We start from the raw sequence: 20,110 nt of genomic DNA, 5'->3' as shown, positions 1-20,110 counted from the left end.
CCTCTGGTGGATTTACACAGGAAAAGCAGGTGCGAATGGCACTAGTGAGAGAAATTTGAGATGTGATAAAGCGTATACAGCGGCCTCTGGTGAATTTGCGAAAACAAAAACTGCAAAAAAACGTACCTCCTGGGATGTATTTGGCGCTCTCCAGAAATGTATATAGCGGTACGTTTTCAGAACAAGCCTGGGTTGAAAACTAGACTAGTCATCAAAAACAGATTAGACAGACTTCACATATGTAGTCGTTCATTTTTTTGTATTTGACGATTAGTCTAAAACGAGGGTCTCAAACTGTTGGCCTGCGGGCCATTTACAGCCGCCCTCCTCCTCCCTCCGACCCGCAACTGACGTCAAAAAATACAATGAGAATCGACATGCCAAACCATATATTTTTGAGCCTCTATTATTGTTGTGCAGTTGCGTCTAGCCACTTGTGGTTTTGACCCGTCAACATTTATAGTACTTACACGTTATGCTGGTGGTGTAACAAATATGATAGTTTTGCTAATATTTAGATGGTCTCATTTAATAGATTTTCCTCATATGCGTATTAAGATTTGCATAAAAACTATGTACATTAGAAAAACTTGTACTGCTGGTTGAATTAATGTTGTTAAAGTAAATGTAAATATATACATATTTTGTAGTGTGCAATTTAGCTTAATTGCCTCTAGGAGTCGCCAATGGAAATAAAACAAGCACACACAAGAAATGCACGTACGCCAGACATGAAGTTGGTGTAGACCAACGCACATTCTCACGTTAATTTCATCGTTAGTAAATCACGTACGCAGCGTTGATACATGAGGCCCATGGTCTAATAAGTTTTAAGCTTTTCTTAAAATGTCTATTAGATGTTGACGGACACCTCAAATTTAGCCTTGACTTAAAGAAGCCGTCAATGTTTAGACATCTATTAGACATCTATTAGACTTCTTTACAAAAAAAAATGCTTGCTGGGATTCTACAAAAATGTATTAATTCAAAGAGTTCCTGGCAAAATAATATCTATATAAACTATTCAACACAGGCTCATTCTGAAAACGTAGCCCTATATACGTTTCTGGAGATCGTGAATTATGTGATATAGATATGTTTTACTGCATTTTGTTTTTAAAACAAATGCTATGAGGCGTTATGACGCCGTTCCTTTTAGCGCTTACCAGCTGACATGAGAACAGCAGGTCTGCACCCGCGAGAGAAATTTGAGATCTCAGAAAGCATACACAGCGGCTTCTGGTGGATTCACAAAAACTGCAAAAAAACATAGCTCCTGGGACGTATTTGGTGATCTCCAGAAATGTATATAGTGGTACATTTTCAGAAGGAGCCTGGGTTGAAACTATATGTAAATATATATAATTTTACTAGTTGTAATTGAGGAAAATGTGAGTGGTATTGCCTTTGCAAATCATGTGATTTTTCACAAGAATGGTTGCTCGGGATTTCTGAGTGCTTGCTAGGTGCTTGCTTGCTCAAATGTCACTAAATGTAATGCTGTATTTGTGAAAGGTGTGGAAAAGTAACAATATAATTACTATGATGTTTTGTGTGGTTGTTTACTTGCTTAGATTTCATCATAATGACGCTGTTGTGAAATGTTGCTAAGAATGTTGAATATTTGCTAACTCATTGCTATGTGGTTGACTTTATTCAAATCTTGCCAATAGCTGTGAATGAATTATACTTAAAAACATAAACACAAAATCAATGAATCACTTTCTGAGACAACTCAATGTCTACGATGTTGTTTAAAGCTTTGTTCAAAATGAATAAATCAATCAAGAATCGTTACTGTCACTAATAAATTCTTTAAAAGCATTTAACAGTTTTGCTTGAGGCAAAAACTTTTAGCATTGAATCCTGACTGACCGAATTTCAAAGATTTCCCTAAGTAGATGTTTGCCTCCTCACATCTATTATGGAAGATTACATGAAATACCTATCAGAAAGGGATATCAGCTGCAAATATGGGCAAATATAAAAGAACAGATGCTAATTTAGCAGCTGGATGATTTAGTCTTGTGTTCAGATCTCCAGAACTGCTTGCTGGAGTTGAAAGAAAAAAAGTGGAGAGGCATGCTCCAAACAGATGGCTCTCAACAAAATGTAGATTGGTGTATAATGTATATGAAATCATATTTAGAGATACAAGTCAGTAAAAAAACAGATAATATACTGGCAGCTTATTATAAGCAGCCCTATCATGCACCCGGCGCAAAAAGGCGCAAGACGTGTTTTTTTTAGAGCAACGCAATCCTATTTTTCACATTTTGCAGAACGTTGTTTAAATAGTAAATCCATTTGCGTCACTTTGTGGAGTCATGGGTGTTTCGGTCTAGAAAACAGGTGTGTTAAGGCGCATTGTTGGTGCGTTGCTATTTTGAGGAACTGAAATAGACTGTTCAGTAGACCAGCTGAAAGCAGATCTAAAGTCCAGTGCAGAGCGCGTTAGTTGTGTGCCTCGCTTACACATTGCTTATTACACACAGGATGTACAGCAATACACAAATATCTTTACGAATGAAAAAGAATTAAAGGATTAAAATATTACAAAAATTATTTTTTCTAATAAATATAAAAACCACTGCCTCCATCCCTTCTTCATCTTGGGAGGCTTTTTCAGTTTATTCAAGACAATTTGCATTAGTATTATGTTATTATTATTAGCAGTATTATTTATTAGATGCATGTTTAAATTTGTTTTAATAAAAACAAGTTTAGATTTGTCCATCTGTCGGGTTTTGGAGACGTCTGCATCACTATATAGGGGATTGGAATAGGACGTGTGTTTGGATATAACTCAGTTTTTTGACCACACTTCGTTATTAATGCTCATTTATTAATTTGCTGGAAATTAGAACTGAATTTAGAAATAGTTTTGAAACAAATCTTTGTGCTTAACAAACGAAATTAAGTATGTAGGCTAATAGATGTCTTTAATGGAGTGAGTTTCCACCGTTTCCTCACTCCACGGAAGTAAATGAGTAAAGTAAATAGTAAAAGTAAAGTAAAGAGAAAGTAAAGAGGCCGAATAGAGGAGGCTTAGTCTTTATCCATGTGCTGCAGGAGGTCTGTTTAACTGTTTTCTTGCTGGTGAAGCGTTCACTTACAAAGTCCGCCATGTAAATAGGAAATGCGCATTGCGTGACACAACTGACTCTTAAAGGGAATGAGAGATGAGGCTGTGATTGGTTTAATGTAGGTTAGTCTCAAAACACACCCAGAACTCATTAAGAGAATAAGCACAACCCTGTTAGACCATGCGCCGGGGTGCAGAGCGTATGTTTCTGTCCTTTAAAATAGCTAAAGTGGATTCAGACACGCCTTAATGCTTTTGCGCCCTGCGCTTTAGACTTTGCACCTTGATTGTTAAAATAGAGCCCAAGGTTTTTGTAGCTTAATATACAACGCCAATCCAGACAATATATCACTTTAAACTATTAAAAATATTAATAAAAGGTCCTTTTTCCAATGGTTTTTGGGAAAATGTTGTCTGAAAAAAGATTAAGATCTCATAATGCGATTCAAAAGCAGAAATAAATGGAGAAAAAATAAAAACATGAATCTCAAATACACATTTTTTCACAAGTCTACGTCATGCCCTTTGTATGAGTGCAGTAGTGTGTATTTAATTGCAGAAATTATTAGAGCACTTTTCCATCATCATCACCACCAATGATGACGGCCATAAACAGATTTATCAGTGCTGTATGCATCACACTGGTTGTGCGCGGCACAATTAATGCTTACTGCTCGAGTCAACAGTCCTACAGGGCAGCCCAAAGCCCCTTCTGCTTGATTCACTGATCTCTCTACAATTAGATGACAGCATGCATCACCATGACAACTCTGGGTTTTATGGTTCTCTTGTCACTCGTCTCTGACAAACTGCACAGACTGTAATGCCTGATGAGAAGTATTGACCAGAACATTTCCATGTGCGTTTCATAATGCTTCCAGCTTGCTTTTGTACATTCCCTGCCTCTTTTACCTATTATAAATTGTCCGTCCAATGCAAAGTAAGGTCAAGACTGGATCAGCAGGAAATTCAATTATAAACAAATTTGCCTGACACTTGGAAAAGTGATGGTACAGCCTCACATCAACACAAACAGTGCATGAAGACTCACTAATGAAATATGATGGAAGTGATGGACTAAGCAAAATATCTTCAATAACACTAAATCTGAAGTATTGCATTTCCCTGGAAAGACTTTCTGGTGTTTGCTGCATCTTAATGGAATGAAAGCAATCAAAGAGATTGCCTTATTAAGACATTCTGTCAGAAAAGTACAAGAACAGCATTTACTTCGAACATCACTGTGCTGGACAGTCTTAAAATGGGGTTGAACATCCGAAGAGAACATTTTAGGAGATTTTTGGCAAGGTGGCGTGCCGTTTACTTTCATTACGACGCAGCTAGCTGTTTGAAAAGCTTGATTCTGATTGGTCAATCATAACATTATAGATCAACGTTTCCTTGAGTTGCTTAAAAGATTAATATTTTGCATTAAAATAAATAAACATCTCAAATAAAATAAAAGTAATGGGAATAATTTGAATAATTACAGTATAAAAGTAGCAGATTGGTGGGCGGGTCCAAAACAAAAGAGCGTTTTTGAACATGTTTTGATTGGCTCAAGTCATAGTGATAGTGGGGTTTAGGGGTGGGGTCGGTTGCGGGGGCTCTCTTAGATTTTTATTGCATGATTTGGAAACAAGGCCTCACAGCTAGAAGATCGCTGGTTTGAACCCCGGCTGGATCAATTTGTATTTCTGTGTGGAGTTTGCTGTGTGGATGTTCTCCCCGTGTTCACGTTGGTCCTCAAAAAGTTATATTTTATTACTTTTTTTTATAAAATGTTCCCTAATCATTATTTTTTAAATTAAATGTTTCTAGCTAACGTTTTTAGGCTCCAAAAATGTTTGTTTGACAATACCATTAAGTTATATATCCTTATTTTTTTAAATAAGATGTAAAAATGTCAATTTTTTTTATTCAATGTATTAACGTTATTAAAATGTTACCATAAAAAAATGTGGGTTCTAAAAATTTTCATTTAACATTCCCATTAGTTTATATATATATATATATATATATATATATATATATATATATATATATATATATATATATATATATATATATATATATATATATATATATATATATATATATATTTAAATAAAATGTTCCCTTACAGTTCTTTTTTTAATAAAATGCTTCTAGCTAACAATTTTTTGCTCTAAAAATGTTTGTTTAATGTTACCATTAAGTTATATGTCCTTCATTTTTTAAATAAAATGTCAAAATGTCAATTTTTTTAATTCTTTGTATTAACGTAGTAAAAACATTATTATTACCTAAGTAAGTAAGTATGTATTATTACCTTACCATTAACAATTTTAGGTTATAAAAATGTTTGTTTAATATCCTCTAAGTTATATATTGATACATTAAAAATATACACGAAGTCAGAATTATTCACCCCCCTTTGAATTTATTTATTTTATTTGAAAATTTCCCAAATGATGTTTAACAGAGCAAGGAAATTTTCACAGTATGTCTGATAATATTTTTTCTTCCAGAGAAAGTCTTGTTTTATTTCTGCAGGAATAAAAGGCTCTGAAAAAGTTTGTTTAATGTTTCCATTAAGTTATATATATATATATATATATATATATATTTTTAAATAAAACGTCAAAATGTCCAATGTATTAACGTTGTAAAAACATTATCATTACCTAATATTGACAATTTTATGTTCTAAAATGTTTATTTTGATTTTAGGCTCTAAAAAGTTTTATCTTCTGTTTTACCTTCCAATTGAGTTATATATCATTTATATACATATATATATATATATATATATATATATATATATATATATATATATATATATATATATATATATAGTCATTTTTAAAAATTCAAATGTCAAAATGTAAATTTTTTTAAACAACATATTAATGTTGTAAGAAAGTTATCATTACTTTTTGCTAACATTTCAGTCTGATGTTATAGTAATGTTTTCTGAATGTTATTTTAAAACATTAATAGAAAATTCCATTCACATTATATTAGTTCTCAGAATGTTTCTCTAACATTCTCAGTAAGTCATAAAAGGATTTTGCGGAAGGTTCTTAGAACATTCAAAACGTTCTTTATTTAAGATGTTATTCATTCATTCATTCATTCATTCATCTTCCTTTGGCTTAGTCTCTGCTTTATCAGAGGTCGCCACAGCAGAATGAATCGTCAACTATTCCAGCATATGTTTTACGCAGTGGATGCTCTTCCAGCTGCAGCCCAATATTCGGAAACACCCATACACACTCATTTACTCATTCACACACACACTCATGCACTACAGCCAATTTAGTTTCTTCAGTTCCCCTATAGCACATGTGTTTGGACTGTGGGGAAAACCAGAGCACCCGGAGGAAACCCACGCCAACACAGGGAGAACATGCAAACTCCACACAGAAATGCCAACTGACCCAGCTGGGAATTGAACCAGTGACCTGCTTGCTGTGAGGCAACAGTGCTAACCATTGAGCCACTGTGCCAGCCACTGTTTTGAATGTTATATTAACATTATGGTTTGCTTATGATAACATTATTAAAAAATAGCTTCATAGCATTTCAGTCTGATGTTATATTAATGTTCTCACAACTTTATTTAAATGTTACTAGAACATCCAGTTCACATTACAATAAGAAAAAGATTTTTTTTTTCAAAAAGATTACTTTAATAATGTTACATACTAACATGTACACAACTTTTAAGAAACGCTTCAGAATGTAATGTAACCTGTTAACTTGTAAACACCCACAAATTCAGAAACATTATACATCAGCACTTTCTTGAGTGGATTAAAAGATAAATATATTAAATGGAATTAAATAAATTACATTACATTTATATAGCACTTTTCTGGACACTCAAAGTGCTTTAAACATTGGGGGAATCTACTCATCCACCACCAGTGTGCAGCATCCACCTGGCCATATTGCACCAGACTGCTCACCACACACCAGCTGATTGGTGGAGAGGAGACAGAGTGATGAAGCCAATTATGATATGGGGATGGTTAGGAGGCCATGATGGACAGAGGCTAGTGGGCAAATTTGACCAGGATGCCAGATTTAAACCCCTACTCTTTTTCGAAGGACATCCTGGGATTTTTAACGACCACAGAGAGTCTGGACCTCGGTTTAACGTCTCATCCAAAAGGCAGCTCTCACTGAGCAGTATAGAGTCCCCTTCACTATACTGGAGTTTTCGGACCCACACGGATCACAGGTTGAGCGCCCCCTGCTGGCCTCACTAACACCACTAGCTTTCCCATGTGGTCTCCCTTGCAGGTACTGACCGGGTGCAGCCCTGCTTAGCTTCAGTGAGTGACTATGTGAGAGGTAAAGAGAGCTAGCTGGCGGCTCTAAATAAATAAACATTGAAATTAAAAGATTATTATAAAAGACAATGTTTTATTTGTTTATACCTAGCCTTACCTGCAAAAATGTCCTTTAATACATAACCTATAAAAATGGAGGCTCCTGTTGCTAGATATTTTTCTCATTAAAAATCCACTAGTAAAATAAATCTCAGTAATGTTAGACTTGCCATGATCCCCATATGAACTCATCTAATCCATAAACCAGATCTGGATCTACATCAATTATTTTTGAACTCCCGAGAGCACCATGTAGACACATCTAAGATAAAGTTGATATTACAATAAAGTCTAAATGAAAACTCCCCTGAGCTACAAGAGTGCAATAAGATCACTGTGTTATGACTCAAAAAGGAAATCTCAGCTCCACATGAGAGGACTAAAATAGACATGATAATAATGCCGAGGAGCCCAGTGAACAAGATGAAATGATCATGGAAGGCAAGTGCTTTGCTCAATACTGAGACGAATCCATTACCACACTACAATGAGCATTACTGAAAAATTAATTTGATGAAGATGATGTCCGATTTCCTGGGTAGAAACATTTGAATATCAAATTATGTCTGTGATAGAGACACAGAGCGACAGAGGCAGGAAACAGAGGATTCTGGGACATGCAAGTGCCTGATTCAGGGTTAAATACAATTTTGGTTCGTATTCGGTTCAAGAGTGTGAATTTTAATATAGTTATCCATGAACCACAGGATGTTGAACTGGAATGACAGGAAAAAGAATTTTACTGAACTGAAATGCAAAGATATTCAACAAAAATAGGCAAACAAGATCATATATTAGGTGTATTTAATTGTGTGTGTGGTATTTTACCTTTTATTTATATACTTATTCAGTATATAATTATGTTTTCCTGATAATTTTTTTAATTCTTGTTTGGTGAATTGTATCAGTGTTTATATCAATATTATGTATATTTTATTGTCTGGCCTAAGCTGAACCTAATAAAAATTTTTATAAATAAAAATCAAAATGAAAAAAATATATTTAAAAAATATATATTTACAGAACTATGAACGAAATTATGTCCTGGAAATTGTGATCTATTGTAAAAAATAGACAACTGTTTTTAAATTATAATATAATATAATATAATACATTATAATATAATATAATATAATACAATATAATACAATACAATACAATACAATACAATACAATACAATATAATATAATATAATATAATATAATATAATATAATATAATATAATAAAATTAATATAATATAATATAATACAATATAATACAATACAATACAATACAATACAATATAATATAATATAATATAATATAATATAATATAATATAATATAATATAATATAATATAATAATATAATATAATATAATATAATATAATATAATATAATATAATATAATATAATATAATATAATATAATATAATATAATATAATATAATATAATTAATATAATATAATATAAAATAATATAATATAATTAATATAATATAATATAAAATAATATAATATAATATAATTAATATAATATAATATAATATAATTAATAAAATATAATATAATATAATTAATATAATATAATATAAAATAATATAATATAATATAATATAATTAATATAATATAATATAATATAATATAATATAATATAATATAATATAATTAATATAATATAATATAATATAAAATAATATAATATAATATAATATAATATAATATAATATAATATAATATAATATAATATAATATAATATAATATAATATAATATAATATAATATAATATAATATAATATAATATAATATAATTAATATAATATAAAATAATATAAAATAAAATAAAATAAAATAAAATAAAATAATATATAATTAATATAATATAATATAAAATAATATAATATAATATAATATAATTAATATAATATAATATAATATAATTAATATAATATAATATAATATAATATAATATAATATAATATAATATAATATAAAATGAAATAAAATAATATAATATAATATAATATAATATAATATAATATAATATAATTAATATAATATAATATAATATAATATAATATAATATAATATAATATAATATAATATAATATAATATAATATAAAATAATATAATATAATATAATATAATATAATATAATATAATATAATTAATATAATATAATATAATATAATATAAAATGAAATAAAATAATATAATATAATATAATATAATATAATATAATATAATATAATATAATTAATATAATATAATATAATATAATATAATATAATATAATATAATATAATATAATATAATATAAAATAATATAATATAATATAATATAATATAATATAATATTAATATAATATAATATAATATAAAATAATATAATACAATACAATACAATTCAATATAATACAATACAATACAATACAATACAATATAATATAATATAATATAATATAATAAAAATAATATAATAAAATAATATAATATGATAAAAATAAATATTATATAATAAAAATAATATAAACAATTTATAATAAAAATAATATAATATAATATAATATAATATAATATAATACAATATAATATAGTATAATATAATATAATATAATATAATATAATATAATATAATATAATATAATATAATATAATATAATATAATATAATCAATTTATAATATAATATAATATAATAAAATATAATGTAAAATAATATAATGACACATAATTTAATACATGTTTCTTGAGCAATATTTTATTTATTTAAAATATAATTTATTCCTCCTGTTATAAATAGACTATCGTTGTTTAAAATTCTTATAATATTTCCAAATTTTACTATTTTACTGTATTTATGATCAAATCAACAAGCCTTTTCTGAAAGCTTTAAAAAAAACATTAAACCACAAAAATTTTATTGGTAGTGTCTACAAATATCAATGTTAATTAAAAACTGACCTTTAATTAAAAAAAAACATCTAACTGACTAAAATAAAAGTTAAAATAAAAAACATGCTGTGTGCTGTGTGTGTTTCATTTGTCAAAATTCAACTATCCAAGCATAATTTACATGTATTAATTATTTACATTTAAATTAAAATTCCCCATCCACCACAATTCCAACTCAAACCTTCAGCTGTAAATTTCAAAGTCACACTCTACTGAACTCCCAATGCAAAGTAGAGTTTGAGGTTTGGAAACAGTGTGAGGAAATAAAGAGCGAGAAAGTGAGAGAGAAACTGTGAGCGAGCGAGAAAATAGTACTGCAGAGAAGGAGAATAAAACACCCCTCCCATCCAGCCAGCAGAGTCTCCGCAACAGGAGAAGGAGAAGCAGGAGTTCCTGAAGATGCAGAAAAATGAGACCAAAATAACCCCAGAAGACATGAAGCCGCCGGTGAAGAAACCCAAAGTGCTTTCTATGTACTTTCAGTGACACTTATTATAGTGTAGTATTAAATGAGAGCACATACCAGTATATAGAACGCAATGAGATTCTAGGAGATCCAATGGAAGAGGAAGTGTTGCTACAGATGACCAAGATGTCAACGCTCACAGTAAGGGAGAGTTGGGAGAAGGTGGATTTGATGTACATTTCAATTGAGAGCACCATTGCTTTGGCGTCAGTGATTGGGAATGTGCTGGTTGTCCTGGTGGTGTGCTTGAATCAGGGTCTGCGAGACCCGACCTTCTGCTTTATCGTGTCTCTGGCGTTGGCTGATATTGCGGTGGGTGTTCTGGTCATCCCGCTGGCGGTAGTCCTCAGTTTGGGTCTCACCACACAGTTTTACACCTGCCTCTTCATCTCCTGCCTGCTCGTCATCATCACACAGAGCTCCATACTGTCCCTGCTGGCCATCGCCATTGATCGCTTCCTGCGTGTCAAGATCCCAACCAGGTGAGTCTGAAAGACACACCATATAATAGATTCAGCTTGTTTACCATGGCAAAAATAACCAATATCAGAGAACGCAGGGGGAAAAATTGAGGTACAACTGGACCCTTTTATTTTTACAAGACTCTTTATGATGCATTTAACGTTTTATCAGCATCTTAAATCCTTGAATCCTTTTTTTTTAAGTGTACGAATATGTATTTATGTATGTATTTTATTATATTTGCATCAAATTGCAAAAAAACCCCGAATTACCACTTGTTTGTAATGCAGGGTGTATGGAGGCGGGACAGTAAATTTGATGTTGTTCTCTCTTCTGGCTGCATTTTTTAGTCTCGCACTATTTTTTTCCTTTTTCTGAATGTCTTGACTAATAAAATGAGTTTTTCTTTTATTATTTCAGCAAATAGGATTGTAAAAAATATTTACTGTACTCTAAGTTTAGCAACTATGATGACTTTTGCTACTGAGAAACCCGGAAATGTGAAAAAGTCCAAGAGAAAAAAAAATTAAATAGGATTTTCATGCACTCCAAAAATCTGCTTTGAAAGATTGTTTTATTTATTTATTTATTTTGTTTATATTTTTTATTGCATACATGCAACATTTACTTACAGATGTATGCTGGACGGAGCTATTTGGATATACAAACAGTGTTTCAATTCCCTATATTCTTCTACAGCATGTTAAGCTGCTTTGACATAATCTACACTGTAAAATCACTATCCGCTTCTTAAGTCGTGACGTATTGGTGACGTATGAAATAGTGCTTCTGGGTCCAAGCCGCTACTCATTTGAATTGAGAAAATTTTTATTTATGACCACTTTTTTTGCTGCATCACAAATACCAAAATTTTAGCAATTTATAAAAAATGTATCACTTTCTAGCCATCGGATAATAAGCATGGACATATATATTGCGATCGTGATTTTTGAAAGTATTACAGTGCCTTGTAAACGTTTATTATTAGAGTCTCCCCATACAGTTTGATAGAGCGCTTGGACCTGGAAACTGCTTCGTGTGACGTCACACTTAACTAACGGATAGAAATAAAGATAAATTGAGTTTAACATACAAAACAATTGAACATAAGAATCCAGAAAGGGATGGATGGATGGATGGATGGATGGATGGATGGATGGATGGATGGATGGATGGATGGATGGATGGATAGACAGATAGATAGATGGATGGATGAACGGATGGATGGACGGATGGATGGATGGACGGATGGATGGATGGACGGATAGATGGACGGATGGATTGACAGATAGATAGAAGGATGGACGGACGGATAGATAGACGGATGAATAAATGGATGGATGGATGGATGGATTGATGGATGGATGGATGGACGGATAGATAGAAGGATGGATGGACGGATGGATGGATGGATGGATAGATAGATAGACGGATGAATAAACGGATAGATGGATGGATGGATGGATGGATGGATGGATGGATGGATGGATGGATGGATGGATGGATGGATGGATGGATGGATGGACGGATAGACAGATAGATAGACGGATGGATGAACGGATGCATGGACAATTGGATGGATGGACGGATAGATAGACGGGTGGATGGACAGATAGATGGACGGATAGATAGATGGATGAATAAACGGATGGATGGATGGATGGATTGATGGACGGATAGATAGATAGATAGATAGATAGATAGATAGATAGATAGATAGATAGATAGATAGATAGATAGATAGATAGATAGATAGATAGATAGATAGATAGATAGAAAGATAGATAGATAGATAGATAGATAGATAGATAGATAGATAGATAGATAGATAGATAGATAGATAGATAGATAGATAGATAGACAGATAGACAGATAGATAGTTTATTTATTTATGTATTAGTTACATCATGTTAAAAGTGCTATTTAAACATGCAAACGTGTTGTTAAGTTTTTATAAAGTATTAACTTGATGCATTCGTATAAATGCAAACAATTCTCCTAGTTTTGTGACCATCTCTTCATTAGCGCAGAATGATTTGGATTGCTGAAATAAAACAGAAATTCTGATAAGAATTTATTCTCATTTTTAATTTGCAAGTCGACCAAAAAACGGAGCATAAAATGCTGAATTATATATTGAATTATCTTAGTTGCAATAAAATGACTATAAATTCAAATCATTTTTGCATAAGTAGTAGTCTATAGTATAAAATATTATACACAGACTGGCCTATAGCATAAAATCAAACAAAATCTTTTCCATGCACAGTAGTAGCTTATTTCTGTTATGTAACAGTATTATGTTGAATAAATGTTTAACTTTAACAGTACAGAAATCAAATAATTGCTCAGTAAGCAGAATAGCTTTAAATATTTCATCCAATCATACGTCAGAGGCTAAAACATTTGAGTATATTTTTAGATATGAATTTTGCAGAGATGAAACTCTACAAGTTTTAGCTCTAATGCATCAGTTGTGTTTTATCATGTTTCTTGGCCAGACTTCAGGACAGCAATATATCTGTTGGTTTTTTAATGCAAATCAATGGGCTGGTGTAATGCAAGGCTTTTAACTAAATTAAACTCCTGCTGTCTGTCAAAGGAAATGATGTTCACTGGTCTGATAGTATTCTGGCAGTGGACCTAACCTCTCTCATTTGCTTGAGGTTTGATGTGATGGGACTTCAACTGCTTATGTAACACATTTCTAGAGAACAGAAAACTGAATACATTAATATTCATCAATTATATACCTTATAAAATGGATAGTAAGAGTACTAATGTATTACTTTAGAACATTTTCTTGGATTACGTAAGGCAATTGCAACTTGTTTAATACGCCTACTACTACTACTACTACTACCACTACTGCTGCTGCTGCTAATAATGATAATAATCATAATTAATTTGGACAGAATTTTGGATTTGTCTGGATAACGATAAAGCTTCAGAAAAATCTCCAAAAGCCAGCATAAAAGCCTAGTTGCTTAATAGTAAACTTAACTGGAAATATTGATAATAAATTATATTACTTATTATAAATATGCAATATACCTAACAGCATTGACACTGCCTGTTATGATGGTTTTAAAAAATTAAGATAGCATGTTAATGCAGCTGATTATGTAGAAAATTTGTGGAAAATTATATATGTGTATTAAATATAACCGCACTTTTCGGTCAGATTTCATATGCAAGCTGATTTTTTTGTGGTTTAATATTCGCAGACACTAGTCATTAGTGTTTTGATTAGGTGTTACTTCTCATTTATTTTACCACGGTCCATGACATTTACTGTTATACAGTTAATTTCTTTTTTATGACAGGATTTATCTGTAGGGTTGCCTACTTAGTCACTCTGTAATTAGTAAAAAATGAAAATTCCTGGCAAAGTAATTAACAATGGCCCAATCTTCTTTTTTTCATGGCTGACTCTGATATATATAAAAACAATAAAATAATTTAAATATTCAGTCATTCATTTTCCTTCGCGTTAGTCGCTTTATTCATCAGGGGTCTCCACAGCGGAACAAACCTCCAACTTATCCAGCATATGTTTTACACAGCAGATGCCCTTCCAGCTGCAACCCAGAACTGGGAAACATCCATTCACACTCATTCCCACACATACACTATGGCCAATTTGATTTATTCAATTCACCTTTAGTGCATGTGTTTGGACTTGTGGGGGAAACCGGAGCACCCAGAGGAAACCCAAGCCAACATGGGGAGAGCATCCACACAGAAATGCCAACTGACCCAGCCGGGACTCAAACCAGGAACCTTCTTGCTGTGAGGCAACCACTGAGCCACCGTGCGGCCTTAAAAAATAATAAAGTAAATACAACATAATAAATAAAAAATGAGTATAGAACAAGAACTTTCTCTGCTTCATCACAGGCTGAAGTATCTCTCTTCTTTCACCCATTAGCTTGTGCATGTAGTGTTTTAAATTATATTGCACAATAGCAAAATATAACATTTCTGACATTCGCTTTATGTCACTATGCTACATAACACATACATTTAAAACAAAAACAGTAGACAGACTAAATGAAAATGAACATTCACTCTCTGCCAGCAGGTGGCGCTTATGGAACCGCAGGAATAACAGTGTTTCCTTGGTTACTCCTGTAAACAAATCAGCTGTGTTAGTATTCAATATTCATTATACAGAGATCAGCTAAGAAGAAAATACAGTCTAAACTGTCCTGAAGACATTGGTTTCCCTTATTGACCTTATTGGCATTGGAACCTCATTGGCATTCACATACATTGATTTTTTGCCATGAAATACAGCTTATGTTGCTTTTTGTTGTGCATTTTCTTCTTAGATCATTTTATGTATTGTCATAAACAGAATTCACTATAGAGCAAGTAGCTTGGCCATTTATTATTTCTAGTTTACAGTTGAAGTCAGAATTATTAGTCCCACTGAATTATTACCCCCCTGTTTATTTTTTTCCCCAATTTCTGCTTAACGGAGAGAAGATTTCTTCAACACATTTCTAAACATAATAGTTTTAATAACTAATTTCTAATAACTGATTTATGTTATCTTTGTCATGATGACAAATAATATTTGACTAGATATTTTTCAAGACACTTCTATACATCTTAAAGTGACATTTAAATGCTTAACTAGGTTAATTAGGTTAACTAGGCAGGTTAGGGTAATTAGGCAAGTTATTATATAACGATGGTTTGTTCTGTAGACTATCAAAAAATATATAGCTTAAAGGGGCTAATAATTTTGACCTTAAAATGGCTTTTAAAAATTAAAAACTGCTTCGGTTCTAGCGGGAATAAAACAAAGAAGACTTTCTCCAGAAGAAAAAATATTATCAGACATACTGTGAAAATTTCCTTGCTCTGTTAAACATCATTTGGGAAACAATCCAAAATAATTTGGAAAGGGGGGCTAATAATTCTGACTTCAACTGTATAGGCAAATTAATTGGAAGTTAACCAAGCTTAGCTCCGCACTGCAGAATAAGGTGAACAGAAACTTCATCCTCGAGTGTCATGATCATCACTACTGCTTTTTTATGGTTAAATCAGAATAAATCAGAATAGACTTGTGTTGTTTCAGCTCATTTTAAATAGGACATTTAAACAAGAAGCTATATATATATATATATATATATATATATATATATATATATATATATATATATATATATATATATATATATATATATATATATATATTTATATTTAAAATATTATCCAATATACAGGATGTCCCAGCCAATAAGGGATGGTTGGCAACCCAATGTAAAATCACTATCACTATTATGTAAAGCTGGGTTTCACACAATTCCTTCATGTTGTCCCAACACAAATCGATTAAGTTAACTTAATCATTGTTACAAATATAAATGGATTGAATATAAAACAATTGAGTTGCCCCAAAGAAATCTCAAGATTTGTCTTGTTTCAGCTCATTTTAAATAAGTAGTTTAAACAAACAGCTAAATATTTTTTTGAGTTTTATAAGTCAAATCAAATGGGTCGTCCCAGAGGATGTCCCAGCCAATAAAGGATGGTTGGCAACCCTATTTATTGGGTCCAAATGTTTCTTTTTAAAAAGTAATATATGTCATTGTCTTTGCATTGTTTTGGCAGGTACAACATCATCGTAACTCAAAGACGGGCATGGGCAGCTGTGGGCTTGTGTTGGCTCATCTCTTTTCTGACTGGCTTAGTGCCTATGGCCGGTTGGCACCGCAGCCCACCCGGAAACGTCAGCACCACACCAATCCAGTGCCAGTTCACCAACGTCATGCGCATGGATTACATGGTCTACTTCAACTTCTTCGTCTGGGTGGTGGTGCCGCTGACCATCATGATCGGTCTGTACGCCGAGATCTTCCGCGTGATCTGCCGGCAGCTCAATCGACGAGCCGAGGCCACTTGCGACGCCAGCAAATACTACCGAAAAGAGCTGAAACTGGCAAAGTCTCTAGCACTCGTTCTGTTTCTTTTTGCGCTCTGCTGGCTGCCACTTCACATTATGAACAGCATTGTGTTTTTCTGCCCTACATGCAATGTGCCCAAGAGTGCTTTTTATGTGGGCATCTTCATGTCGCACATCAACTCTGCACTCAATCCACTGGTGTACGCGTTTCGCATTCAACGCTTTCGTGATACACTGGTTCATATCATCCAGCGCTTTGTGCTCTGTAAAACACCATCAGCCATACCGAACCAGCACGGTCCTGGACCCATCACAGAGAAAACACAAGTTCAGTAGCACTTCACTGGCAGGCTGTGTTCCAAATGAGAAAATACACCTACAAAGGGCACTCAGGAGTAAGAACAATAATGATGAATCCTCCTAGAAAAAACAAAGCCACGTTAAAGAGGATTTGGAATGAAGGCTCAACTAATGAACACTTTATTCCCATAATTCTTTGCGTGGGCGATAATTGACTTGGCTAATGATGCGTTCCACTCCACTTTCAGACAAACACTTGCAAACTTCCCTCTGGGAATTTCTAGCACCACTTTAAAGTGCGGTGGATGAGGGAAGTCTGCATGGACAGACTCTCAAACTCTCGATTTTGACCAAGGGAGCGAGTCTGCTTCATATGTATGGCACCTTTATGTCCCACAATGCTATATGATTGTGACGCTTCCCAGCAGGCACACAACATCATAAGACGATAATATTAGGTTAGATTTAGGTCATGATGTCAGGTGACCAAAATTTAATGTCTAGCCAGCATATAAGGACAATGGTATTTTGACATACAATAATGAGTAACGTCCACACTCCGTCAAGCTGTAACATCATTAGGCGTTGATATTTGGTTGATTTTAGGTTGTGTTAGAAAGTGACCAAAATCCGACATCAGGCCAATATCTTAAACCAACATCATATTGACGTCAAATACTGACATTTATTCATGAAGTATGGCAACCAAAATCCAACATCTGATAGACATCATAGTGGTAACGTCCACACAACGTCAAGCTGTAAACATCATTAGACGTTGATATTTGGTTGATTTTAGGTTGTGTTAGAAAGTGACCAAAATCCAACATCAGGCCAATATCTTAAACCAACTTCATATTGACGTCAAATACTGACATTTATTCGTAAAGTATGGCAACCAAAATCCAACGGCTGATAAACATCATAGTGGTAACGTCCACACAACGTCAAGCTGTAACATCATTAGACGTAGATACTTGGTTGATTTTAGGTTGTGTTGGAAAGTGACCAAAATCCAACATCGGGCCAACATCTTAAACCAACTTCATATTGATGTCAAATACTGACATTATGTATAAGGTATGGCAACCAACATCCAACGTCCGATAGACATCTTAGTGGTAACGTCCACACTACGTCAAGCTGTAACATCATTAGATGTTGATATTTGCTTGTTTTTTTGGTTGTGTTGGAAAGTGACCAAAATCCAACCATCTTAAACCGACATCATATTGACGTCAAATACTGACATTTATTCGTAAAGTATGGCAACCAAAATCCAACGGCTGATAGACATCATAGTGGTAACGTCCACACTACATCAAGCTGTAACATCATTAGACGTTGATATTTGGTTGATTTTAGGTTTTGTTAGAAAGTGACCAAAATCCAACGTCAGGCCACCATCTTAAACCAACTTCATATTGACGTCAAATACTGACATTTATTCGTAAAGTATGGCAACCAAAATCCAACGTCCGTCCGATAGACATCTTAGTGGTAACGTCCACACAATGTCAAGCTGTAACATCATTAGATGTTGATATTTGGTGGATTTTAGGTTGGACGTTAGGTTCTGATGTTAACCTGATTTTCATTTTCAAACAAAATGCAACGTCCCCCGACGCTGGGGTACAATGTCAAGCAGACGTCATGTTGATGTCCTGTGCCAGCTGGGTTGCATTTAAAAAGTGCTCAAGGGCTTATGGTGTTTAATTTAACCCCATTTCAGTTGCTCCGCCACTAGTGGACACTGGAGTAACGTATTCATGAATAATGACGTACATCAGATGTTACTGCGTAAAGGGAACAAAAATGAAGCCTGAAACACATCCCAAGTCAGTTCTAGGGAACATTTTTGGTCCTCTACACCCTTAATCCCTTCAAAGCTCTCAATCTGGAGGGTAAACCCTTTTCAGAGGGATTAGGGTTTAAGGATGAGCCCTTCCAAATGGAACGCAGGGCCAGCATTCATTTGAAGATGTTTTGCTTGTTTTAATTAGCAGCAAATTGACTAAAAGAATTATGCAAATGAGAAAACAGCCAAAAATAGTGCAGAACACGTTGTTATTATGCATTCTGATCCACACTAAGGAGGATGCAGCAGACTACAAACTGGTTCATGCACCTGAATCAGCTCCTTAAAATGCAGAAAGAGCACTTGTCCACACTGTGTGCCAAGTTATAATGCAGTTCTCCATCATTTGATGAATTACTGCTGCCATGATCGCAAGGAAATACACAAATATTGCTTTTCCGATGTAACTGCACCAAGCAGATAGCATTATGATTTGTTAAAATTATGCGCTCAATGTTGAGCTTTATTTGAGGAGGTGTGTTTGCACGGGACAGAGTGACAACTGATAATATTAGATTAAAAGTGCAATGCTGGTTAAGTTGAATGACATGTGGGTACTGAATAAGACACTGTTTTTGGGCTGACATGCTGAATGTAAAAAATAGTTCAACCACGGACAGATACTGTGCTAAAGAGTCTGCAGCTTTAAACACCTCTTTCTTTTTGAATGTAATAAATTATGTTGTGGCCTGATGTTGATA

At 32.9% G+C, this 20,110-nt stretch overlaps 1 protein-coding gene across 1 annotated transcript; it reads left to right on the top strand.

Annotated features, from left to right (window-relative positions):
- Positions 1 to 10,772: 10,772 nt before the first annotated feature.
- On the top strand, positions 10,773 to 20,110 carry LOC130231152 (adenosine receptor A1). Its single transcript, XM_056460586.1, has 2 exons — positions 10,773 to 11,351; positions 16,960 to 20,110. The coding sequence occupies exons 1-2, from the start codon at positions 10,963 to 10,965 to the stop codon at positions 17,585 to 17,587; spliced, it is 1,017 nt and encodes a 338-aa protein (XP_056316561.1). The 5' UTR covers positions 10,773 to 10,962; the 3' UTR covers positions 17,588 to 20,110.

The sequence above is a fragment of the Danio aesculapii genome, chromosome 6, assembly GCF_903798145.1.
Source record: "Danio aesculapii chromosome 6, fDanAes4.1, whole genome shotgun sequence".
Taxonomy (NCBI): Eukaryota; Metazoa; Chordata; class Actinopteri; order Cypriniformes; family Danionidae; genus Danio; species Danio aesculapii.
The sequence above is the reverse complement of the archived record's forward strand: the minus strand, read 5'-3'. Positions and strand labels throughout refer to the sequence as shown.

Excerpts from the sequence above, each read along its gene's own strand:
- LOC130231152 (XM_056460586.1), top strand. The coding sequence starts at position 10,963 with ATGGAAGAGGAAGTGTTGCTACAGATGACCAAGATGTCAACGCTCACA. Across the intron at positions 11,352-16,959 it reads CGTGTCAAGATCCCAACCAG|GTACAACATCATCGTAACTC; the intron begins GTGAGTCTGAAA and ends TTGTTTTGGCAG.